This window comes from Watersipora subatra, chromosome 3, assembly GCF_963576615.1.
Source record: "Watersipora subatra chromosome 3, tzWatSuba1.1, whole genome shotgun sequence".
Classification (NCBI taxonomy): Eukaryota; Metazoa; Bryozoa; class Gymnolaemata; order Cheilostomatida; family Watersiporidae; genus Watersipora; species Watersipora subatra.
Window position 1 is genome coordinate 10,561,576 of NC_088710.1, and position 27,786 is coordinate 10,589,361.

General features: G+C 35.4%; 1 protein-coding gene across 1 annotated transcript; it reads right to left on the reverse strand.

Moving 5' to 3' along the window:
- Window positions 1-3,998: 3,998 nt before the first annotated feature.
- Window positions 3,999-25,428, reverse strand: LOC137391903 (ATP-binding cassette sub-family C member 2-like). The gene is made up of 24 exons (XM_068078458.1): window positions 25,301-25,428; window positions 25,163-25,221; window positions 24,700-24,889; window positions 22,642-22,739; window positions 22,218-22,440; window positions 21,500-21,637; window positions 21,037-21,183; window positions 20,600-20,684; window positions 20,104-20,297; window positions 18,516-18,692; window positions 17,040-17,219; window positions 16,210-16,357; window positions 15,255-15,366; window positions 14,102-14,312; window positions 13,116-13,344; window positions 11,747-11,917; window positions 9,694-9,833; window positions 8,574-8,773; window positions 7,824-7,968; window positions 7,111-7,244; window positions 6,531-6,801; window positions 6,035-6,201; window positions 5,596-5,790; window positions 3,999-4,408 (listed from the first exon to the last, which is right to left on the reverse strand). The coding sequence occupies exons 2-24, from the start codon at window positions 25,210-25,212 to the stop codon at window positions 4,297-4,299; spliced, it is 3,717 nt and encodes a 1,238-aa protein (XP_067934559.1). The 5' UTR covers window positions 25,213-25,221; window positions 25,301-25,428; the 3' UTR covers window positions 3,999-4,296.
- Between the last annotated feature and the right edge of the window lie 2,358 nt (window positions 25,429-27,786).

The window sequence follows — 27,786 nt, forward strand, 5'->3', positions numbered from 1 at the left end:
GTTAAGTAACTTTTATGAGGTCTACCAATGGCTGATGCTGAGGTATACCCGAGTGCCTCATTTTTTCAAAAAACATTGTTTAATTTTTAGTTGCATTTAGAAATATCTTGTTATCATCAAAAAGTACAATATTAAGATTCTCTGAAGAAGCCATGCAATTTACACCTGATTAAATGTTTTGTGAGGAAGTTAGACAAAGATATGATAAGGCTTCAGTTCTGATAAAAAGCATTGAGAATTTACAATAGCAATAAGTTAATAATAACTCTCACAATCCTGGTTATAGTGCTCTGCATATTCACAAAAGAAGCATGTACTGCTGAGCGTGATTGCTCCGTAAAAGTACTAATGAGTGAAACTATCTGAACACCATTGACATAGAAAGTAACAAAAAACTTCATGCGCCGCAGGCTTGTTTATTCCGATGTATTTAAGTATCATCTCACCTGTACTGTTGACCGACAGAGCAAGTATTATTACACAAACTAGCACACCTAAAATGAGTGCTTACCTGTACAATCCAGCAATCCCTTTGCCTCCTATCGTAACAAACAAGTTTGAATCAATACTGTGTTTTACTTTGTCATAGATCAACTAACCATGCATGCACACACTCGCTTCATTTAGACCAAATCCTAACGCTAAATCGATAGCGAATCACAAAAGAGAACGTGAGGTGGCAATTGTTATAAACACAATGTAGTCAATTACGACCATCCGATGCCTGCATCAATTGAAATTTTAAATTGCTTTTATGAGCTTTACGAAACTATCACAAGCTTAACCAAGGGTAACACGCGTTATGTGATGATTTCTATTTGCTACACTCGTCAGGCACGTTCTATTGTTTAACATGAATAGAAACTCTCCAGTGTTTTAAGAGCTTCAATAGATATGTGCACCATAGTTTACTAAAACTATGCATCATCTATATATATATATATGTCTCGAACTTTGTGTGTACTTTGGTTTGTCCAGCTATAGCTATTAAAATCTTTGAATTAAAAGCACACATCCGGCTGGATTTGATCTTACAACTTCCCATTCGACTGACAAATATCTTGCTAATTAAGCTACGCAAGATTAATGGACTCAGTGGGTGATATGAGTGATTATCTAGGTTAAAGTACGCATAGCATTACATTACGGCACAACATCACTAAAGCTTGCTCTCACAGCTTTTTTTAGTATGTTTAAATAACTAGCTTGCTCAAATTAGCCATTGGCAATGTGCCAGGCTAATGGCAAGTGGCAGAAAACTACATTACCTGTCACTGTTTTTAAGATAATTTTTAATACCCGTGCAACGCCGGCCATTTCGCTAGTATTTCACTTAAGCTTTGCACCATAAACACTACATGGTGCCAATGACTCTTACCAGTGTTTAATACGTATTAGTACTCATACTTTATACTGTAATCACAAAAATTGGCACTGGTTTAAACTGAAACAAGTGAGCTTGAGGAGAGTTAGGTTCTATACTTTAAGTTTGTATGGATGTTTTCATAAAAAAAGACAAACTTTCAAAAAAAAATTTGTGATTAATCTGAAAACAGTTTTGAATATTGAGAAGTGATCCTACTTTGTACTGTAAGCACCAAAATTTTCACTGCTTTTAACTAAAACAAAGGAGCATGAGAGGAAGTTAGTGTATGTACTTGAAGCTTTGTATGAATATTTTCATAAAACAACACAAGCTTTCTTAAATTTTTCTTGTGTGATCACTCTGAAAACAGTTTTGAATATAATGGAAAAAGTTGATAAGTTTTGTATCAAAGAATCAAATGATGAAACAGAGAATAAATTAATAAGCATATTACATGTGCTTGTTCGAGATGTTGGCAGGGGTTATACATTTTTGTGGTACAGTTTAGATCAGTAATATTAATTAGTATATTTAAAAGCTTGGAAAACAAACTGCAAGGTAAAGAATGTATCCACACTTACACTTTTGTAGTCAAAAAAAGAAACAGAAATGAAAATTGTTTTAAGGAAGGCATAGCTGATTTGTTTAGTAACAGATCAGCACTTAGAGACTCATTTGTTTAATGTAGATGTGGGTGAGATAAAACAACTATACCAATAAATTAGTCAATTATATATATAACCATCCAATACCTACTTCGATAAAAATTCTATATTGCTTTGATGAACTTTGTGCAGCCGACTCCTTCAGAGTTTTTACTTGCTCAAACTGAATGTCAACCTAATTTTGTTTGTCCAATTACTCCAAAAAAGTAAAAAGTTACAATAGTTTTATATTGGTAGTCAAAAGTTTTTGAACAGAACGAAAAAAGCTAACAAAGTTTCATAACAAAATGTTGAATTCCAAAAATGAGGATAGATTAACAAGTTTATGTTAGTAATCAACCTTTTGCGCTGCACCAATAATGACACCAAGTCTAACTTAAAAATTTCTCAGGTTTTGCATCAGTCTTCTTATAATAAACTCCTCTCATTAAAAAGACTCTTAAAACTTTTTATTAAAACAGTCATAATAACTTTGAAAGTAATATTTGAACACAATGAAAAAGTTGGTGAAGTTTTGTATTAAAAAGTCAAGTTCCGAAGCAGTTAGAGAGTGGATAGAGAATAGATAAAATAAGTCAGCTGATATAACGTGAGGCTGTTGAAGATACAGACAAGCATCATGAGTGACCATGATACATAATCTACTCAGTAACTGGCTTGTATTGTTATGATATATGCGTGTATGTCTATCATAAGCAACCAACAGGTAATAGCGGAAAAAATAATATAGTGAAATTTTGTAGGTACTATAAAAGAAATAAAGTATTAAATAGCTTTTGAATATGGCTCGATGTGAAAACTTTCAAAATTATTGTGGAAGTTGAAAGTTGTTTTCAAGAATATCACAAAAATGTACTGTTTGTGATGTTTATTTACTTCTGCTAAGGTTGATCAGACTTCGACCTGTTCACATAACATTTGAATTCCAGACGATTTTGTCTGTATTTGTCAAAAACTTGAGAAATGATCAGCCTTGATTTTGTGGTTAGGGTGCTTGCTGACTTTTTATAAGTAGGTTGGGGGTCAAGTCACACAAGGACCCTTGATGGTGTTAGGAAAGTCATTCAATCGCCATTGTTCCTGTGCTACCTCAGTCCAAAGTCTGTGAACCTTGCTAAAAACCCTCCAAGCTTTCTTGTAAGGATGTTGGACTACAATCTAAACGCGAACTTGTCAAAAACTGGAGCAGATTTTGCTAGCTCGCTTACTAAATACAAATGGCTAAGATTTCAACAAAAGCCGTCTTGCACGCACGTTGTTGTGAAAGCAATATTCTAACTGCATGTATGTGCTTTGAATAGAGAACTCGACAATATTTTTGAATGTTAAGGAATATTTGTTCAGCCCTTAAAATATTTTAAAGATATTTGTAAGACAGACTTCACTAGATTATAAGCTACTTACATTAGCTAAAACATCAGATCATTAGCAAAAAGTGTTTAGTGAGTTATTCACTGTTTAATGATAGATTATTGGTCATAATAGTCATAACTCTACAAAGAAAAGAGGAATCAGGGCAGACCTAGACTGAGATACAAAGATGTAGCTAAGTGTAACATGAAGTTGAGGGAACTAGACACAAACAGTTGGAAGCAGAGCTGCATGAAACTCAGTGGTAAAGCCTAAACTATAATGCATACTCAAAATGACCGACTGCGAAAGAGAAAGATTGGTCTCACCTATTATATTAGATGAAGTCAGCCAGCTGACAACAAGAAACACTTGCTGCCCACTTTTTACTACCTGTTTAACTTATAGCAGTGGCTCATCAGGTATTTAATAAAGTATCAGTGAGGAAAAATGTTTCTAATCAGCCAATCATCTTAGCCAGAGTTGGAAGAGCTGCATGTTTTGTGTGTGTGATTCCAAATACAAATATTATTTGAACTGTTTGACTTGACAATTCCTGCCCTTCAAACCACTGAAAGCATTTATAAGATGTGGGATGAAATGCCTTAGAGAATGCATATATTTCTCAAGTTGGAAATACATACAGAAATGCGTAGTACAAAACTTGAGCAGTTAACCCTGAGAGAGTCCATTTTAGCCATTTTTGTAAAAAGCTTTGATTATGACAGAGTTTAGCAGTTCTGTGAGACAGTACCTATTGGCCATATGAAGTTGTCTTACCTATTTATTATCTGGAGAAAATTCCAAATCTTCAATCTGTTGTAAGAAAAGTTTTTTGTTCAACAAATTGAAAAATAACATGTAAAATTGTAACCGGAAAACTTTGTGCTGTTAGATTAGACATTAGACATTTGTCTATAATATTCCTGCTTCTTTGGCCATTCCATGAAATACGGACTTCTCATTTGCTAGCAAATCTTGGGGAGCTCCAAACTCTGCCACATTTCCTTGATCCATAACCAGAACTCTAAAAACAATTCTGAATTTACTTGTGATTTTATCATCACCCTAAAGTATTTCACCCGTTTATAAAAAACAATATAGTCGTCAAAGCTATTTACTGCCTCCAAGTTTAGGATTTACTTTACTTTGTATCCCTTGAAAACCTAAGATGTCCTAGTTTGTGTCACTTTGGAAAGAAACATACATGAAATAATTTTGCAATTATTAGCTGTAGCTGATGTCAAGAAAATAGCCTGCAGGTGGGTGTTTAAGAGGCTAGTTCTTTACAAATCAAATGGAGTTTTGAAATCAAATATTTTTAGAAAACTTGCAGAATGCTTGAAGCATACACATGTCATGTTTGGAAAACATTTTTACAACAAATGGGCCTTCATTGCACCTTACTTTTTTATTATCTTGTTATGTTATGATTTAATGTAAATAAAACAAACAAACAAAAATTTAAAAACACATGGTGTTTTTGCAAACTAGCAAACATACCCGCGCAAGCACGGATGAACACAATAAAAAGTGGGATTTATCAACCCATGTTCAAGAACTAATAAAAAATCTAATGTTCTAGATACATACAATATAATCTTTTTCCAGATACATACAACATCAATTTCTAGTACTGTACTGTTTTTAACCTTTCTATTTACATATGTTAACTATAAACCAAAGGAGAACACGACTCACCATTCACTCGCTATTATGGGATATTATCATAGCTCAAGATTTTAGTGAAATGAGCTATCGTTGCTCAATCCACTAAAATAGTTATAAATACAAAAGACCTTAGTTACCAAAATTTGCATTGTAAAAAAAAGACAATCACGACTATTCCATTAAAGCAAATTAATTTATTATTTAATTGCTATAAATAAATCTCTCAAGGCCTGATTGTAGCAAAAGATTTATGCATCATTTAGTGTTTCGGCTTTAAATTACATTAATTCATACAAATTTAAAAAACTATTTTGGCTGTCAGAGTTGTCTTTCCAACAGATTCTAGTTGTTCTGCTACAGTTTTGATAGTTTATTAGTCTATGGCTGGTCCCATGATTTGTCTCGCAACAAATCACAGCTAATAATTATCTTTTCTTCTAAAGTCAATGAAAAACAAGAAAATTTTTTATCCTATCAAATAGTTTTTTATTCAAAAGTACTTTGCTCATTTCAACAGTTTTCTGTTACTTTGGCTGGACTTACCTATCGCTGTCTATGATCGTATTTAGCCTGTGAGCTATGGTCAATATAGTACAGTCGGAAAACTGGCTCCTGATTGTTTTCTGTATAAAATCATCTGTTTTTAAATCTACAGCTGCTGTCGCCTCATCCATAACCAGAATTCTGGTCTTTCTCAGCAGAGCTCGAGCTAGACAAATGAGCTGTCGCTGTCCAACACTGCAAAATATTCCATATATACCTATAAGTACATACATGTAAGTATATATGTGAGCACATACTTGTAAGTATATATGTGAGCACATTCTTGTAAGTATATATGTAAGTATATACTTGTAAGTATATACATGTAAGTATATATGTAAGTATATATGTAAGTATATACATGTAAGTAGTGTAGCATAAGAGAGCTAAAATCAAACTAACATGTAGCAGAGACGTAATTTATGATAAGTTTGCGAACCTGAGATTTTGACCACCCTCTCCACAGTCTGCTGACAGCTGCTCAGGCTGCTCTGAAACAAACTCTTTGAGTTGACACTGTTCAAGCACCTGCCAGAGCCTTTCATCTGAGCACTTGGTGAATGGATCAAGGTTTTCTCTCACTGATCCAGAGAATAGTATAGGGTCCTAATAAATTGCAAATATTGTGATATTCAAATATTTTACTCTCTGCGACGCATGCCCGAACAAGAGGACAAATTTCAAAACATAACGGTCATAAATATGATTACAGTTTAACTTTCTGCTTGCTACGCACTTATTATTTGATTTTACTAACCAATAATTGAAAATCTATTTGGCAACTTTTGCAATAATTCAAGTACAGCTGAACTAAGTCTTAGTTGAAATATTATACCTCAATTATTGTTTGACTACTAACCAGTAATTTAAAATCTATTTGCCAGCGCTTACAATAATTCTGAATTGCGCATGAGAAATTCTTAAAAATACTATACCTGAGGTAATATGGTGATATTATTTCTCAGATCATGCAGGCCTACGTCAGCAATATTAACACCATCGATGGTGATGTTTCCTTGGGCAGCTTCTATCAGCCGGAAAAGAGAAAGGGTCAGCGAAGATTTGCCTGCTCCTGTTCTGCCAACAATTCCTACCTTTTCTCTAGGTTTCACTTCTATGGAGAGACCATTAATAACCAAATCTAGCTCTGGTCGGTACCGAGTTGCATAGTTGATGAATTTTACAGAGCCCGAGGTTGGCCACTCGCTGCGTGATAGAAATAGCAGCAAGATTTACAGGCTAACAGACAGGGGGAGACAGGTAAATGATTCTCTAAGCATGACAGTTGGAATTTCCTACCTTCTATGTCATGCTTTCTTTATTAGTACAAGTTGTACACAATTTTAGTACAGATTATAAGATTAATGTCAACCAATATCCTGGACAGTTTTATAGAACAAAAGTCTTCTCAAGGTCACCAACTGTTGTTGAAAGACAAAAGACTCATTTAGATTTTGAATAGTTGTGTCAGCAGAGATACAAAGCAAGAAGGAACATTCTTCGCGAGTCCCTTACCTTGGGGGTGGTTCAGAGCAATCCCAAGCCGCTTCCTGCTCTACCTCTGAGTACTCCAAGATCCTCTCTACTGCAACAATTGATGTCTCTGCCCAGACCATGATCCAGACAAAACCCTTGAGCGATCCGGTTACCTGGATGATGAAAAGACTTAGCTCCGGTAAACCTTTACACCTAGCAGTTTGTTATAGGTGTTTAGAAACAAATATTCTAACATTCAAGGTTATAAACTATAGACTGAGTTTTAATTTAGCTCAGTTAGAGGCAGATGTAAGTAGATTTCAATATTCATATCAAATAAAGTTAATAAATAATGACATAATGAGCGGTTGTTTTTAAATGCCAACCTTTTTCTAAAAGCTTTTACTTTCTGCTGAAATTGAACTATAATCTCATTTAGTTTGAACTAAATGAATTAGAAATAACAATAAATAAAAGTAAGAATAAAGATAATAATATAAGTTTATATATAAATAAAAGGATAAAAAAGATGCATATGCTTTAAAAATGTAGTTTTTTGTTTGTTCTTAGCCTATGTATTTGTGCTAAAATACCTGGGCAGAGTGGGTTCCAGATATTATAGAGAACCAAGGCTTAGCTGCCTGGTCACTGCAACAGCAACTTTTAAAAGTGTATGAATACTGAATGACAAGGGTTGTAAAGTGTCCACAACAACAAAGAACCTGCACTGAGTGTCAGAGACAAATACCTACACTGAATGTTAGAGAGAGAACAAGTCCAGCAATACTCGGCGTCACTAGGTTTTGTAGGAAAGGAATTTGGGTAGAGAGGACACAAAACAAAGATGTTGCAAATGTCATTAGACCTCCCATACACTTCATTCTTACATCCAGCCATCTAAAATAGACATCAGATTGTATTTAACTTTATCAGCCTGCAAAAATATGCAAAGTGCTTACTAAAAGCTAACTACATGAAAAACAATAAAAAAGGTCTATTTTCTTTCTAGAGAGAATATGTGCAGACGGTATCAAACTGAGCTCTAATAGTAGGCACTTCATTAGAGAGCTGTAGAAACTGGCATTATATTATATACAAAAATTAAACCTGTTTAGATAATATAGAGCACAAATTGATGTCAGAGCCAGGTATATCATCTATGGTGCAGAAGGAGTTGGGTTCAAAGCCTAACCATTGCTACTATTTTCACTGATACTGGATTTACTGTTTGTGGTATTCACTAGCCTATAATAACTGACCAGCAGTCGGAAGTACAATAGGCTAGTGTTGAAGTGTGATGACTGGAGTTATCTACTCTTGCAACACTAACAAACATTTTTATAATGACTTGTGGCCATTTTGTGAGTTACCGGAAACTAACTGTTAGAGAACTAAGAAAAGGTATTTTTGATTGTAGCATTTTAATAATTACCACAAAACTTTAATTTCAACTTTTCAGACAAACATTGAGACATTGTTTGTCAACAGCCCTGTTAACTCACCCATCCACGAAGCGCTCAAAGTATGTGTAGATGTTAAACTCTTCCACATGCTTCACGTTTGTCTCTACAAATCGTTCTTGTTGCTTGTAAGCCCTGATAGTCTGGGATCCTGCTAAAGTCTCACTAAAGTGTGAATATATCGGAGAAGCTGCCTTAGATTTGAGTCTCCGTGTTTGACGTGCTGTGCTGAGAAAGTATCTCTGCAAACCATTGAGTGTTTGGACTAGTCAACTGTTCTGATTGCTAGCATTTGTGAGAAAATGAGAAGAAAATTACTTTTTTAGTAGCAACGCATCTAGTAGCACTGACAGGCTGTGAATTGATGACATGGCAGTGGATAGATGAACCTAGGAGTTATCTTACTCTGATGTATTTGTAGTTCATGACCCGGATACGACTGTACATCAACTTTTTGTAGAATTAGTTTTTTGACTAATTGTTAGTAATGTGTACAAAAATGGTAATCGTCAGTGTTTCTACTCTATGACTGCTGCACTTACAGAATTACAAGGTAGTTTTGTACATTCTTTTCATGTAAAATTCACAATTTGTTTTTCGTATTAATATATCAGTTGACATGGTATTGAAAGCGAATTTTTAATGGACTTTTAAATGAACAAATTGTTCGCTCTCAAATCACTGTTAATAGCAGTATTATATAGCAGTAATGTTATCCTTGAAAACAAAATTTAACAGCATTGTTGTCAAACCTTTCTTCCATCTTCAAAAGCACTTTTTTGTAAAAATAATGACACAAAACTTTATTTTAATTTTATTTAAAAAGCAGCAATAATATCAATTTTAAAATTTTCAATTATTAAAATTTTTAATAATAGTATTGTATATAAATAAATAAACTATTTAGTTTCTTTTGTAGTCAAAAAAATTTAACATTTTAAAGTTGTTAAACTGTAAAGTTAATATTATTATTATTATTATTATTATTGTATACAAATAAATATATTATTATTATATTTTGTTGGTTTTTTATGTAAAAACTTTTACTATAAAATTTGTTTGCAAGTGACTCCTGGCTGTCATAAGTTATATGGAATAATAACAGCATTTTACTACAGAAGAGAGTAAACTGTAAAATTCAAATAGCCATCTTATCACGCACCTGCAGCAGATAATAGCAAGCAGCTATTATAACTATTGGAACAACCATGATATTTGTAGCATAGATTATTCCTGCTAGAGAAGCTATTATTTCAATAGAGGTATCAACGGTCGACATTAGGCTCCAGCCAACTTCATCATCTACAAAGAACATAAACCTGCCTATCAATTGTTAAGTTTATTTATGCATGGAATAGTCTCCTCGTTCTCAACAGAGTATATTATCAACACTGATGTCACAACAATGCTTTGAATCGCCAAAGTAGTTAAAAAGATATTATTTGTATGTATAATAGTTAGTCTTCATGCTGTACAAAATCACTAGTAATAAAAACATTTAATCTTCGATGCTCTTGAGCTATAATAGTATCTCGTAATAGCGAGTTATTAGTGAGTTGTTTCCTCCTGTAATTTATGGTTAAAATATGTAAATAGAAATTTAGAAAACCATACTAAAATTGCTGTTGTATGTATCTGAAAAGAGTAGTTTTAAAGAGATTTTAGAAGAAAACAGCCTCTATATTAAATTGTATTTTCGAAGCTCATTGAAATCAAAATACAAAGTTTATTCAAATACATGTATTCGTAACTACAAAATCGTAAGTAAAATACTATTTAATCATAAAGCATAGGTAGCCTAATATGATGTTGCTAGAAACTGTATAAAAGCTATTAACAGCTTATATGCAGTTTTTAAAATATAATAATAGTAGTAGATCATTTGAAAGGCTTAATAAATTAACACAAATAATTTGCACAAATTGTGTTTCACAGATAAAAAAATACTTTGGCAGAATAAAAATAATAATATTGTAATAAAAGGTGAACATATAAAATAGTTAAAACTAATGATAAGTAACATACATATTACATATCTGTATCACAGTTCTTATGTCATAAATCCATATCATCACAGCGCATAGTCTAGCCATAAATCCATATCATCACAGCGCATAGTCTAGTCATAAATCCATATCATCACAGCGCATAGTTTAGTCATAAATCCATATCATCACAGGTCATAGTCTAGCCATAAATCCATATCATCACAGCGCATAGTCTAGCCATAAATCCATATCATCACAGCGCATAGTCTAGTCATAAATCCATATCATCACAGCACATAGTCTAGTCATAAATCCATATCATCACAGCGCATAGTCTAGTCATAAATCCATATCATCACACCGCATAGTCTAGCCATAAATCTCTTTAAATAGTATAGCTTTTATCAGCGTGTCCATTTTTTGTGTTCAAAAAAGTTTAGGTTTTAATGTTACACAGACGAACTGAGAGACAACTCCAAAAGTCAACACAATAAATCATGCTGCTGTATTAACGCCTTTTAAGCCCGGTTGCTGAATGTTAGGTGACAGACAATGCGCATGTCTAAAATTTTAATGGTTGTTTATCATGAACTTAAGTTTTTGCCTATCTTACTTCTCAGAAACAGTAAGTTGTTGTAAAACCTGACCAAAAAATGGACAACATAAAGCAATCTATTACCTACCCATTGTGCCAACATAGAGCCATCTATTACCTACCCTTTGTGTCAACATAGAGCAATCTATTACCTACCCATTGTGCCAACATAGAGCCACCTATTACCTACCCATTGTGTCAACATAGAGCCATCTATTACCTACCCATTGTGCCAACATAGAGCTATCTATTACCTACCCTTTGTGTCAACATAGAGCTATCTATTACTTACCCTTTGTGCCAACATAGAGCTATCTATTACCTACCCATTGTGTCAACATAGAGCAATCTATTACCTACCCATTGTGTCAACATAGAGCAATCTATTACCTACCCATTGTGCCAACATAGAGCCATCTATTACCTACCCTTTGTGCCAACATAGAGCCATCTATTACTTACCCATTGTGTCAACATAGAGCTATCTATTACCTACCCTTTGTGCCAACATAGAGCCATCTATTACCTACCCTTTGTGCCAACATAGAGCAATCTATTACCTACCCTTTGTGTCAACATAGAGCCATCTATTACTTACCCTTTGTGCCAACATAAAGCTATCTATTACCTACCCATTGTGTCAACATCCTTAGAGAACCTATTGAGAATCATGCCGAGAGGTTTTGTGTCGAAGAAAGCCATCTTGGCCTTCAGAATTCTATTTAGCAGCCGGTTGTGGAGGTTGCCGGAGGCAATATAGAAACAATAGGCTGAGCCAATAATGTAGGTAAGTATAAGCAGAGCTGTAAAGAGAAAATAGTAAGTACTCATAGAGGAAACAGTAAGTATACAAGGAAACAAAGTTGAGTGAATAAGGAGACAAAGGTAAGTGTATAAGGAAACAGAGGAAAGTGCATAAGGAAACAGAGGAAAGTGCATAAGGAGACAAAGGTAAGTACATAAGGAGACAAAGGCATGTACATAAGGAGACAAAGGCATGTACATAAGGAGACAAAGGCATGTACATAAGGAGACAAAGGCATGTACATAAGGAGACAAAGGCATGTACATAAGGAGACAAAGGTAAGTACATAAGGAAACAAAGGTAAGTGCATAAGAAGACACAGGTAAGAACATAAGGAGACAAAGGCATGTACATAAGGAGACAAAGCTAAGTACATAAGGAGACAAAGGTAAGTGCATAAGGGGACAAAGGTAAGTGTATAAGGAAACAAAGGTAAGTGTACAAGGAAACAAAGGCAGTATACAAGTAGACAAAAGTAAGTGCATAAGGAGACAAAGGTAAGTGCATAAGGAGACAAAGGTAAGTGCATAAGGAGACAAAGGTAAGAAGACACAAGGAACAAAATTTTGATTCTCATCCCAGTTATTTGAGTAAACTTTGAATAAAAATCAATATAAAACTTTTTTCACTTTTCTGGCACAAACCTAAGAGAAGAAGTAACAGCTGTTGCTAAAGGCATGTGGTTATGAGAAAAGTTTTATTGGCAACATATAATACATTGGTAAAGCATCGTTTACTTTACATCAGAAAAATGGCAAAAGGTTCGCTTGCAAAAGGAGCATACTTATTCGCATGCTGATGCCAACGATTAAAGATAGATTAAACGATTAAAGATTAAAGAGAACGATTAAAGATAGATGGTTTGTAACAAGTGATCATGCTTGCTATTATTTGATTAGAATGAGTACTAACTGGTATATGAACCTATCTCTATAGCAACAGCTTAAGAGCAAGAAAACAGGTAACACATGAATATTGATCTTTGAAAAAATGAAGATGTATCAATTATTAATTGAAAACCAGTGATAATCTTTGCTCATTACATTTGAATAAATATGGTATTTCATATATTTTATAAAAGTATCAGAAATTTCAAATGTTTTCCATCTATAGGGCTGTCAGCAAGCTAGACTAGCTAAATTAGCTAGAAAAACAAGCTAGATTAGCTTAGGTCTACAGATTACTGAGGGACTCACCTCCCACAACCCCACTTAGCGAGAAAACCGTCAGATACATCTGCATGTAACTTTCTTTAGTGTCATTGGAGACGGTGGTGTTTAGAAAGATAGGATCTCCAGTCCACTCGCTCAGCCAGATGCTACTAAAGACTGGCGCCCCAGTTGCAAGCACTATTAGCACAGAGAGGGGAGTTATCCTCTTCCATCCTATGGCTTGTAAATATGCAAAGTAAACTCTCCAGGAGACCTGCAATACCAGGGTCATGGTTAGCCTCTACTCCAACCGTAATTACCATCACGTAGTGGAAGGTTACAGAAACAGCCTCAACCTAGTAAGCTAGATAAATACTGAAACTTTTATAAATTCTTTTCGGTCTAAGATGAACTATTTAAAGTTTTTAAGGTTTGAAGTTCAAGCTCTTTGATCTTGTCCAAATTATACATTTCTCATCTGCCTTACAGCGAGAGTTATCTTGTCATGAGTAGAGGAAATACGCTTGACAAATTAACAAGTAATAAACCTGTGATTTTGCATTTTGATGGATTAAAGTGACTTATTTTATGACATAACTATGCTCTTCTGCAGTTTAAACCTTGTGGTTGACATGTTGTAGTTAATTTTTAGTTCTCTAGATAAAAACAAAACAAATGGTTGCTTTTATCAAATTAGAATTGTCTTTGATACACTAGAATTCTGTAAACAGAGCTCTGACATATATTATATGCCAAAATATATTATGTAACAAAATGATATTAAATGTATATAATTTTAAAATTGGATCAACACAGTTAAAATAAAAAAAGATTTTGTGTGCTGGTCAGGAGCCTTTATAGTTCAAGGACTAGAAAGATACTCGCCGTGATATAATCATCAATGGATGCACACTAGTAACGTCTACTGAAATAACAAAATTGATTTTTGCTAATATTGATATAGATTATATATGTTATAAAGCATTCATTAAACTGACTGAAAACAAACATGGGGACGTGTGAGTACCCACCGTTCCCCTGCCGACTTCTTCCTCCTCATCAAAAATATTATTAGACTTGTCATCAGGTTTTTCCTCCATCTCTTCTTCCTCCTTTGAGAGAAGTCTTGCTAGCTGGCTATCTGCCTGGCTTTTTGTGCTGGTAGCATCTTTTTTTGAACTATGACTTGGCGTGTTAGATGTGGGATGCGTTGAGTTCAGCAGCTCATTGAAGACTTCCTCACTAAGTCAAAATGAACTACTCATAGATATACTCATAGATATACTCATAGACATACTCATAGACATACTCATATACATACTCATAGACATACTCATAGACATACTCATATACATACTCATATACATACTCATAGATATACTCATAGATATACTCATAGATATACTCATAGATATACTCATAGATATACTCATAGAGCTGCTCATAGAGCTGCTCATAGAGCTGCTCATAGAGTGCAACCAGTGAAGCGCTATATTAGAGACCTTCTTAGAGACATGATTACTAGAATGTTTGAACCTGCAGCTGTTTGTGCATTATCCTCTTGTTTTGTCAGTTATTTATTGACAAAAATAAAATTCTGTAAGCCTTTATTTATTCTGTAAGTGTTTATTATTCACCAACTAGCTGAATGTCCGGCGTTGCACGGGCATTAAAAAAACAGCTTATAAACAGTGGCAGGTAATGTAGTTGCCATTGGCTAACTTGAGTAAGCTAGTATCTGTACTGCTAAAGTTACTGAAACGAGCTGTGAAAGCAAGCTTTAGTGAAGATGCGCTATGCATAACGTCACTAAAGCATGCTCTCATGGCGTTCTTTTATGAAAGGTTTTAGTGACAGAATGAAACTTTCAGCTTTTTCAGATTATGAAACAGGACAGATTAAATTTGAAACACAGTGAGAATTGTGCTTCATAAAGGAACCGTAGCGCTCAATGATTGAGCCACTGTCAAAAGGTTTTCGAAAAACAGGAAGTACATCACATGGAAGTTGTATTTATTTTTTTGAGCATACTCCATCTTACATAGCGTTAAGAAGTTTGAAGTTCTCCGACTAGCTTGGTAGCAGATACCCTGACGTAGCACCACGCCAATGATGTTTATGAGCAGCTTCCCTGTATCTACATACAGAGACCAGACAAGTAGAGAGAAAAGCAGGCAGACATACTTTGAGCCCGTGCTGGTAATAGATTCTAGTCTTTCTAGCATGATCTTAGGCAGTGACTCGCTTTCATCATCCTCAGCTGTTTCCTTACCCTCAGCGAGGTTACCTTCATTCTCTATAACAAGCAGCAACAATGGAATATATGCTACTAGTGAATGCCCAGCGTTGCAAGGGTAATAAATTTTTTTTGCATAGAAAATGTATTTTTAATCAACATATACAAAATTTGTCATTCTAACTGTTAAATGAAAGTGTGTTTTTATTTCTGTGTGTTCAGCCAATGCATAAGTAAAATACTTGAAAGCTCGAGACACAGCTAAAACAAATTGTTGAAAAAAATTTCTTACTTGTTATGTTGCACATTCTCTCAAGATTTAAAATAGCTTATAAACAGTCGCAGGTAATATAGTCACCATTGGCTAAGTTTCCTTACCCAATGAATTTGAGTAACTTAAGCTCGTAACTTGAGGTAATATTTTACTCTTTACTATAATAAGAGCCGTGTCTATCAGAAGCCAGCTAAGAGCATTAGGAAAACATTGCACCTCACAAGAATCGAACCAGTACATTCAGATGCACAGATGTGAAGCCAATCGCACTACCACCAAACCATGCAGCTTCCTTGCCACACTTCAGAATAATTGTGCATATAATTATTACGCATCATGATCTCTCACCGCATACAGGACTGGAAGCATGCGTATTTTAACCAATCGCTATTAGCTGGACATACAAACGATGACAGACAAACACTTGATTCTATATATACTACCGCCAATACTATGGCACTCTAGGTCATTGTTGACCTATGCGAAATTATCACACACTTGGAGAGCCTAGCAAATGACCAATGACAAATTACCAATGCTTTTAGTGTCTATGCAAGCCTGTATAGCACAAACCAGAGGTGTAAATAATTGTAGGTGAATTCATTCCCTAAAGGTAGTCAGTCTCCTACCTTCGTTTAAAAAGTAGGTCTTTAGGAACTCCGAAAAATCTCCTCCTTGCCCCAGAAGAGACTTATAGGTGCCGTGCTCTCCGATTCTCCCACTCTTCAACACGTACACTTCCTGAACGAGAGGTAGCCAATGGATACCATGAGTCACCTGCAACATAGACAATCATAAAGATACTGGGAAGCAGGTGCTTCATCAGAAGTCCCTGGCCAATTCATACCTTGCATTTATGGTACCACCTGGCATGAACTTAATTATTCAATGTTACAATAACCAGAACCTAATCTGGACTGATAAACTACTCAGTCAGTTATTTACATACTTATCTAAAAAGTTACTTACCTCGCCAGTTACTTACCACCTCGCCAGTTACTTACCTCGCCAGTTATATACCTAAAACTACTTATTTAGACAGTTGATCGCTAAGACTAAGCTTTGCAAGTTATTGACCTAGCCTGCTACTTACTAAAGCATTAGCTGCCCTTTTTTGTTATTTGCTTAGACAAATTACTTACCCTGCCTGTTACTTACCTTGATAGTTTTCACTTCCCCACACAACCACATTGATTGTAAAGTTAATAATACAACTATCCTACGTGTTGTTACAACATGGCGCAAACTTATAACAGCACAGCTTTTACCTTTGAAGTATCTTTAAGAGCTTTTTAGCCTAATTTTTTTGTTTTTGAGAGTTTTTACTAAACTGAAAAGCAAAAATGAACTAAACTTAAAAACTGTGTAGTGAATATCATTAAGGAACAAACTAAATTAGTTTCAACCGTATGAATTTCTAACTTGGTAATGTCAAAGAACATCGTAACTTTCATCATACCATAAAACGAGTCTTTTGTCTAAGAAGACCATTTGGTCCGATGACATGGTCAAATATGTGTCGGCCAACATGAGCATCGACTGCGCTGAGAGGATCGTCCAATAAGTAGATGTCAGCATCGTTGTAGACGGCTCGAGCCAAACTTATTCGTTGCTTCTGGCCACCAGATAAATTTATACCCTACATTGTGAAACAGTGTGCTTCATAGATTATACAATCAGTTGCACAACAGGGTATACAGTAAAGTATTCAATAGATTGTACAATAGGGTAGACAAATTATTCTTAGCAACATTCAGTACATCATAGAATATGTAATAGTGTATTCAATAACTTATGCACTAATGGATTAAAAAGATTATATGACGTTATGTTTGATTGATTATACCGTAATTTATTCAATCGATTATACAATGAAGTAAGCTGAATAAACTACCACCGCTAAGCTACTACCGCTAAACTACCACCGCTAAACTACCACCGCTAAACGACCGCCGCTAAACGACCGCCGCTAAACGACCGCCGTTAAACGACCGCCGTTAAACGACCGCCGCTAAACGACCGCCGTTAAACGACCGCCGCTAAACGACCGCCGCTAAACAACCGCCGCTAAACAACCGCCGCTAAACAACCGCCGCTAAACTACCGCCGCTAAACTACCGCCGCTAAACTACCGCCGCTAAACTACCGCCGCTAAGCTACCGCCGCTAAGCTACCGCCGCTAAACTACCGCCGCTAAACTACCGCCGCTAAACTACCGCCGCTAAACTACCGCCGCTAAACTACCGCCGCTAAACTACCGCCGCTAAACTACCGCCGCTAAACTACCGCCGCTAAACTACCGCCGCTAAACTACCGCCGCTAAACTACCGCCGCTAAACTACCGCCGCTAAACTACCGCCGCTAAACTGCCGCCGCTAAACTGCCGCCGCTAAACTGCCGCCGCTAAACTGCCGCCGCTAAACTGCCGCCGCTAAACTGCCGCCGCTAAACTGCCGCCGCTAAACTGCCGCCGCTAAACTGCCGCCGCTAAACTGCCGCCGCTAAACTGCCGCCGCTAAACTGCCGCCGCTAAACTGCCGCCGCTAAACTGCCGCCGCTAAACTGCCGCCGCTAAACTACCGCCGCTAAACTACCGCCGCTAAACTACCGCCGCTAAACTACCGCCGCTAAACTACCGCCGCTAAATTACCGCCGCTAAGCTACCACAGCTAAACTACCACCACTAAACTACCGCCGCTAAACTACCACCGCTAAACTACCATCGCTAAACTACCATCGCTATACTACCGCCGCTAAACTACCGCCACTAAACTACCACCGCTAAACTACCACCACTAAACTACCGCCGCTAAACTACCGCCGCTATACTACCACTGCTATATTATCGAGTTGCTATGCAGATGTAAATATTGAGGCACTCAGCACATTAGCTCAAAAAGTAGATAGACTTAAGTACAATAGTTGGACTAAGTACCTTTTCACCAATGGTGGTTTGGTCTCCATTGGCCAGAACCTCAAAGTCTTTAGTAAGAGCACAGGCTTCGACGACCTCATTGTATCGGTCAGCTTTATATTCTGAACCAAATAAGATGTTGTCTCGAACACTGTCATTGAGTATGAACGCCTGCTGTGCCACCAACGCTACTGAACCCTGTAACACCGAAAGCCTTAAAAACAATGCTGCTCAATACACTAAACCACACAAAGTACACAAATATACCGTATGTGAACTTGTAAATTTATCTAAACATAAAGCTTATATGTTTTTAGAGCGCATAGATGAGCGTCTATTACATTTTCATTGTGTGTTTCACTGGAGGCTAAACGCTGTATCATCTTTAAATGGAAACAATACTAAGAAATTTTCAGTAACGCAAAATCAATCCTATCCGAATATCAATAAAGCGTTACACAAAATATTTAACGGTTCGAAGCTAGATAATCTAAACACATTTATAGAATCGATGTTATCAACGGCTAGTTGTGCAGTTGACCCTAGTAGATCTGACATCAGTTCTAAGAGATGTATTTTTATCTTTTACTAGTACTCTAGCAGTCGGGCGTGCCTCTAGAGATTGTCAGGTGTGCCAATACAACGCAGAGAGGGAATATGTATACGATAATCCTGAAACCATAAAGGGTGAATGATTAGCCCAGGTAGTAGTGTGCTGGGTAGGTGAGCTGAATGTTGTGTGTTTAAAGCTAGTTCAATGCAATTCTTTTTCTCAACTTTCCACTGTGATATTGGAAAAACGGACACGGTTCCTATTATGATAAAGATTTAGGTTTATCTGATTGCTAAGATAGGTAATTCTCTGAATTATTTCATTAGCTGTTTTAACATTGGACTGTCAATTATCAGTTAATTTTTATAATTATAATATAGCTATATAAACATGATCACTTACGCATCCAACTACATGTAACTGCCTTTGAGATGATTGAGCTATTTAAAAAAAATGTAATAAAACATGAAATGTTTTAAAATATTACAAAATTGTATTAATATATATTCAAATATTGCTGTTCAGTTTTCAACTTTGGCTTTTGACTTCTAGCATTTAGCTTTTAAAACTACACAAACAGTAAACGTTTAGACATACAGCATATGTTGATTAGCCGATGTTTAGCTGAAAAAGCTATGTTGCTTAGAAAACATATTTGATTTTTATATAGTACTTGCAAAGGATGCCATATAGGTGTAGATTATTGGTAAAGATTTATTAAAATTTCATTAGGAAAACTCAAACGAGACACAGAAAACTTTAAAATACATGACATTTTCCCCACTGCTTCAGATTTTTCCAAAAACACCTATCATGCAGATCACTTTGTCTATAGATAACTTTATTTGCTGGTATCTCCTGTTATGTTTTAGCTGTCTTACAAATGTACTTAATTAGGGAAGTTATCTTCCCATGACGCTAATGAATATATTAAACATTTGCTTGGATGTCAACATCTGAAATGCTTTGTATATAAAACATAACTCTCAGAACTGAAGCCAAACTCACAAGATTTGAACAGCTCGGCTTATAGCGTTCGATTCAAACTTTCCATACCTTAACTGTGACAGTGCCTTGGTGCTTATACAAATCACCGACAAGAGCAGCCAGTAAGGAAGATTTTCCTGCTCCAACAGCTCCTACGATGGCCGTGAGGGATCCTTCCCTAATAGTGAGATTTATATCATGAAGGACCTTAGGCTTGTCAGGTAAATGTGAGAAACTGGCAGCTACAACCTCAATAGGATTGCCTAAAACGCGAATAAAATATGCTGAAAAACTTGGCAACAGGCGGAACCGGGTATTAAATTAATTAATAAAAACATAAATCAGAGCTTAACTTCGATAACGTAATATTCTTGGTTAATTGATTATAGTTGGTCAATTATGTTGTACCGGTAGTAATAATATTATGTGTTTGCTAATTGGTTCAATTATTAAATTCTTGTACGAATATTACTAGCCTGACATTTTACCACTTTGTATCATTTGTATTCAAGTTACATTTAAGCAATTGAAGGCCACTGATTGGTGGTAGTCAACAGATACTCACTCGCTGATTGGTCAGTGTTGACGTTGCTTTCATCAATGTCTTCAGTTTTGAAAAAATTTACAATTCTTCTGTATGAAACGAGACACTGCAAAATAAGAATAAACATTATGCTGAATAAACAGATAATAAAAACAATGTATATACTAGCCCAGAGAAAGATCCGTGATGTCATGCGGGGTAGATAAATCAAGTTACTCATGTCCTACAGTAACAGAGACATTTCCAAGCTCCACATCAATAATATGTCATAATCTCAGTAAATAAAAGAGTTCTTGACACACAACTCAACAAGCCTAAGCAGCCACAAAGCTCTATTAACCATCTATTTATTTGGGGCAACACAGCCAGTTGGCCGATATTTGTGAAAAGACAACTCTTAAAAACTGATTAGATTCTTATGATATTAAAAACCAAATGAATGAAACCAGGTCACTCACCTCTACTATGAATGCTATACTATGTGGAACATGATTGAGCCCATCTCTTAGTATATTTATAAGAGATAGAGACACAAAAGCCACACTAGGCGTTAGAATGTGATCAGGTGTTGTTGCTGTATAGATTGAGAAGACGACTATCGTTACCTGTCAATAGAAAGGGGATAGCGTAAAAGCATGCCTACTTATAACATGCTTCAGCTGAATGTTATTTAAAATTTATGGTTTGTTTTTGACAACACAGAACTCAGAAAAATTCCTAATAAAGTTGTTATAAGCAGTTATTAAAAAGTGACAAGAACCTAGTTTTCCAATGTTTTAAGGCTATATTTTAGAAAAAAAAGCTATTTATCAGTCAGCCTTGGCTGGTTTCTATATAGCTGAACACATGGTCCTGTTAACTACCACAAAACAAGTTTTTGAAAAAAAGAAGCAAACAAGAGCTCACAATACTCCTACTAACCAGTATAGGTATGATGGCGTAGATAACATGGAAAACACAGCCTAGCATAGAGAGTTTCATCTCAGTATGAATCTCCTTCTTTCGGAGCTCACAAATTTTTGTTTGAAATGCTGGCTCCCACGCATACAGTTTGATAATCTGAAAAATAGATTATAGCTTGTGAGTTCTACAGATTCAAACATGCACTTAGCAGGTGCTGAGGGCTAACAATTGATTTCGATTTTGTTATACACAGTACTAGTTAAATGCCTGGCATTGCACGGGTGATGAAATAGTTACCCAATGAATTTGAGTAACTTACCTGATAAGCTAGTAACTTAAGCTAGTAAGCAATAATAAAAGCCGTGTTAGAAGCCAGCTTAATAAACGCTACGTTATGCGTAATGATCAAGTGTGCTAGTTAATAACCCCAAGCGCTACAACTGTAAGTATTTCAACCAAAGTGGTGAATGTCATCACAATCATTTGTCACTACAATTAGATGAGCAACACAGTGTAGTGGATTGGATCATCGGTCTGCAAGCTTGGAGGTTCTGAGTTCAAATCCTCCGCGAAGTAGATTTTTCATTTCTATAACTGTATAGGTATAACTGGACCGATGAACGACAAGAGTTGAGATTTATATATATAAACTAAGTTATATACAGTTTGAAGAATGGTGATGTACAGTTTGAAGGAGTGCTATATACATAGGCCTACAAGGCTACGCTGTAAGTACCTTAATGGCATTGAGTGTTTCATTCATTAGTTTAATTCTCTGGTCCTTCACCTCCATAGCTATTTTTCTTAGCCTCTGAGTAATTGAAGCGATCAGGAGGGTTGCTGGTGCAGATATAGCTATGATTCCAAGACCAGCAAAAGCTGCATTACCGAGCAGCTGATATAGCATATATAGGGCTATAGCGCTTTGTACCGGCACATAGAAGTACACGTAAACTTCACTGTAATGGTGAGAAACATTTGGTCACAATAATAGTGATTGTGAAGAACAATCAACCTTTCAAAATTAAACTAGATAGTATACACATTTACTTCTAATATGCTCATAGATACAAACATGACTAAGCTGAACAACATTAAATATCTATGTCTAAGACACGTATTCTCTTAATAATCCAAACTGAAGAAAAGACAATGCTTACTAAATGAGGGCTGTTGTGCGTCTTGTGTCAATAGACATCAAGTTAACTATTTCTCCTGTTGTTGTATCTTGCTTCGTGGTTCCATTCATTGTCAACGACTGCATAATAAGATACAAGTAGAATAATACCTCAGTATTCTCTGATTGGGAGTTATCGACTCAACTAAGGTTGGCATTTCTACTAACACACATGGGTTGAAACCTATTTTGCTATCTTTCAATTGTGAAGTTTTATACATACATAATAGTAGAAAATGCATTTTGCTTAAAAATACTGTATACAGTAATACTTCAACTTACGAGTGCTCCAACATACGAGAAACTTGAGATACGAGCCAGCTTGTAAGCAAGTTTTAGCACTAACATACGAGCCATGTTTGAGATACGAGCACTTGAGTCAGTTGCCAAGTATGCCAGAGGTGTTTTATGAGAACAGAATCACTCTGTATTTTTCAACTGCTCAGGTTATACTTTTGTATCATGTTTTTGTGCGTGATTTCCAGTGCAGAATTATGTGAATTAAAAGTGCTGTGCGTAGACCAAAAGTTTGTCAGTAAAATGAAAGATAATGCAAAGACTAAGCAAATGATAACAATTGATATTAAATGGAAAATTATTAAAAAATATGCGAAATGTGTATGCGTGATTGAGCTAGCTCAGCAATATAACAAAAATACATCCACAATTATCAAACAGAAGGATTATATTCAGGGCATTTAGTTCGCAAAGGGTCTCACCATAGTTTATAAACGGCGCAGCGATCTTCACTACCGCTGATGGAGAGACTGCTCAGGCATTGGATAAACAATTGGTTGGTGACAGCGTAACTGAAATGATGCTATTTGAAAACTATTGAAATGCTATCGAAACTGTAAAATAGACATTCGGACAAGTTGGCTAGTGGTCGTGCATTAACCCTTTGTGACGACACCTGTGTTCGTCCTAATCGCAACATGTTGAAGGGGTGACAAAGGCAAACGGCCTTAGATAGGCTTATCTTAAAACCGCCGGCTAGTCGTGAAAGCGAAACAAAGGAAAAATTAGCTAACCAGCGAGAAACTTCAAACTATGAACGCCGAAGAAATTTTAATTACGTTAAGTTAAAAATGAAAGTTTGCTTTTAGGTTTGCTTCTAAGTTTGTCTTTTAAGACTTTGATAAAATCCAAATTTATCAAAGTCAACTCTTGTAATGAAGGATAACTTATATCTCCCTTCCTGGCAAATGCTAGCGTTAACTGCTATTGTATGTATTTAATTTTACATTTTAATTAATCACATTTCCTTGCATTCTTTTTTATTTGTTGCTTTTTGAAAGCATGTGGTAAGTTAGGACAATAACCAACATGTTATTTCTGTTACAATATCTTGTTTTGAGTGTTTTATTTGCATTTTTTTAGTGTATGAAAACCAATCAATATATATTTAATTGTTCTATATATAAATAAATTGCACCAACATGCGAGTAAATTGACATACGAGCTCAGTCTCGGAACGCATTAAGCTCGTAAGTCGAAGTATGACTGTATAATTGTTAGGTAGATCAATGGAATTGTAATTCAATAACACAATTCATGAAGCTACTCCTCTCTATCAATAGTAAATATTTAATGCAGTAAGAAGATATTCAATAGAGTTAGTCCATTTTATTTGACTAGCAACATCGGCGCTTCCTTAAAAAGCTAAACTTGAACTTGTGAGAAAAAGCAATCTACAGTAAGCCAGCCACAGCTTTGTCTGCATTTCTAGAAAAACTGATAAAAATGTTGGTACTGGTTGACCTCTAACAAGTGTAATAGAACTTTTGATGATCTCATGATTTCACTTGACATAAAGGAATAGTCTGCAGTATATTTTTAACCCGATTCATAGAAAAGTATCTTATTTTTCTTGCTAACCTGATTGAGAAGCTGGTAAAACGGAAGAATTTCCAGCCTTTTCTAAGGTATTTGAGTATTTTAAGATATATGTCATTACCGTTTTATAGATAAAAACATGTCTTTACATTTTTAGAAATAGAAATATGTCTTTACCTTATTATAGATAGAAATATGTCTTTACCTTTTTATAGATAGAGATAAGAAGAGAAGAGTATATCCTAACGTAGGCCTTGTATTCCAAGTAGCGGCACATGCCAGCCACGACTGCTTGGAATAGACTTGCTGCCAACACAACCACGCAGACAGTTAGCCCTTTCCACACCTGCTCTGCTTCAGCTGTTCCTTGTGATGCCATAAATGATATCAAATACCTGGCAATTAAACATGCAAAAATTATGAATAAAATTGCTAATATAAATTAACTGACAACTAAAAACATGTGATTTAGTTTTATTTATGAGCTAGATTATGTATCTTTTGTTCGTGGATAAAAGGCCAAAGCGTTACATCTTATTAAGCGGGGAGTGCTGCCACACCGCTTGTCTGCAGAGTACAATAAGTTTGACACTCTGATACACTTGTTAGCATAAAAAACACAGCGCTGTATCATTTGTTTCTGTTTAATTAATTCTGTCTTTACTTACCCCTGAATCAAAGGGTTGATAAATCCGAGTGCAGCAATCACCATTCGCATAATCCAACTCTACAAAATTGAACACAATTTAAAAGCACTCTAATGCAATACGAAGATGACAAGTGAAAGAGTCTCAAAGCGTACTTACAAAGAGTAGTATGGGCAGCCAGTGTCGAAATATGACAGAAGCAAGAGAAAGTGACTTGCTTCCCTTTGATTTTGAAGGTGCAACTATTAGTGGAGTTGTCTCATCACATTCTTGGATATTCCCATTCATTGCAGATACATTCTTCACAGGTTCTTGTTGGCTGCTGTCGATAAAGGATAAAGTTTCTATAGGCAGCAAAGCTACTCTAGCTTCACTAGTAACAAAGTCTAGTCTAGCGAAATAGTAATCTTCATAAATTTTCTTGTTGATCGATAGTGGGAATTTAATAAAACCAATTGGCCAATTGGAAAGCTATAGAGGGATGACTACATAGTACCAAAAGATGGTGTATTTTGAAGAGTTTAGTAAATGATCAGCTAACTAGAAAGTACTGCAAGTTTAGAAATTACACAAAGATCATCTTTTGCATAAAAACATATTTTTTGTATAATAATAACAATACTAATCATAATAATAAAAATAGTAATATAAAGAAACTTGGAATTTTTCAACAAATGGTCCTATTCAATCCAAGTAGAGCTGGCTCAATGATAGGAATATAAATCGGCTAATAGGTTGACAAAACTTCTGAGAAATAATAACAGCAGTAAATAAAAATTATGACAGTAACAATAATAATAGAACGGCCAAAACTGCCAAAGCGGTGTTCAAAAGACAGTAATACCAGAAATGATGACAATCATAATGATTTGTTTTAGTTGCCTCAAAATGCTCCTCTTTCATATCACTATGAAAGTTTATGTAATTTAGTCAATGGCTGCTTTAAAGGGGTTCAGTCTCCGTCTTGAAGTTAGTAATGTTGTTTACTTATATATATATATATATATTATATATATATTGTTTATATATATATATATTGTTTATATATATACAATATATATATTGTATATATATACAATATATATAATATATATTGTATATATATATACAATATATATATATAAATCTCAGTGTTTGTGTTTTTGTCTTTTTGACTTTTTGTGCACCCTATGTCCAGTTATAGTAATTAAAATTTGACAATGAAAAATCCGTATCACAGAGGATTTGATCTCCGGACCTTCCATTCACAAGGTGACAAGCTAACCCATTAAGTTACATGAGATACAATCGATTCATTGGGCAAATAGTCATTATCAACTAGTCATCGTGACTCTGTGTTACCCGCAACGACACTAAAGCTTGCTCTCATGGCTCTTATTAGTAAGTTTAGCAATACGTTTACTAGCTTACTCAAATTACCCACTAGCAACTACATTACCTGCAACTGTTTATAAGCTATTTTTAATACCCAAGCAACGCCGGGCATTCAACTAGTAACTAATAAATATACAAACTTCTGCAATATCTCTCACTGTCAGTAGTTTAAGCATCAATTGTATTTGAAATAAAAACTCCAACAGTTTAACAAACTTTGCAACTCAGCAAACCCAATTCAAGAGGCTTTGTTACTGTTTGTTTTTAATTGTAAACAAGTGTCAGACTTGAAGTGTTTACAAAATTGGTGATCAGAAGTATTTAAAAGAGAATCATATATATTAGTTTTCTATTAGAGGCTTACATATGGACATACGGACATATGGACACAAGTGATTAGCCCTGAAATGTATGTGATAAGTCGCTCTCTCACCTTCTCCTGTGTAATAATTACCAGTAAATACGTATTAATAACTTGAAGCACACCTTTTCTTCCACCTTTCGATGCGCGCTTTCCAATCCCCTTCAAACTCCGGAAAAAAGTTTTGGACCCTGTCGATAGGTGGCAAGTGGTAGAGCTCAGATCTTTCTAGTCCACTGCCCTCTTTTTTCTTTCTGTGTCCAGTAGAGAGAACTGGCTGCAGCCACTGGTACATAAGGAATGATGGAAAGGAGGCTACCAACTCTGGAGAGGTTTTCTACAACAATTGAAGCAAATACTGAAATAAAGCTTTTTCAACAGCTAAATCATTTTCATACATACTTTCATATAAAACATTTGACATACATGAACATTTAATAAATTTTGGTTTATACTAAACTCTAATGTAGTGCTGAACAATTTTATAGCTAACAAATACTATATATTATGAATAATCCATTATTAATTATTAATATTCAGTTACGAATAATCAATAGCAGATAATCGATAATCAATTATAGATTATCAATTATTACAATGAAATGAACTTAAATCAATTAAATTTAAAATTAACAGTATACACAAGTTATTAGATTTGGACATCATGAAGGCAGCATGCAAAAGCTTTTCTAAACCTCTCACATACCTCATAGTGTTTCCGTACGCGCTTCCCAGCGTCTGACACAGAAGAGAGGATAAATGCAAACAAGAACAGCGTTGTTTCTATACAGGAAATGATTACCGACTTTTCACTTCCTGTGCCATCCTATCAAATAGCATACAAGCCAGTTCTTTCGATACATCTGCTGTGGTGTTGAATTTTACTAAGCATACAACAGCTAAAATCAAC

What these genes read in the sequence shown, in the direction of transcription:
- LOC137391903 (XM_068078458.1), bottom strand. Translation starts at nt 25,212, where the DNA reads ATGCGAATGGTGATTGCTGCACTCGGATTTATCAACCCTTTGATTCAG. An exon ending in ACGCCATCATACCTATACTG is followed by an intron (nt 21,184 to 21,499) that starts GTTAGTAGGAGT and finishes TTCTATTGACAG; the next exon opens with GTAACGATAGTCGTCTTCTC. An exon ending in TGCTCTGAACCACCCCCAAG is followed by an intron (nt 6,802 to 7,110) that starts GTAAGGGACTCG and finishes TCTATCACGCAG; the next exon opens with CGAGTGGCCAACCTCGGGCT.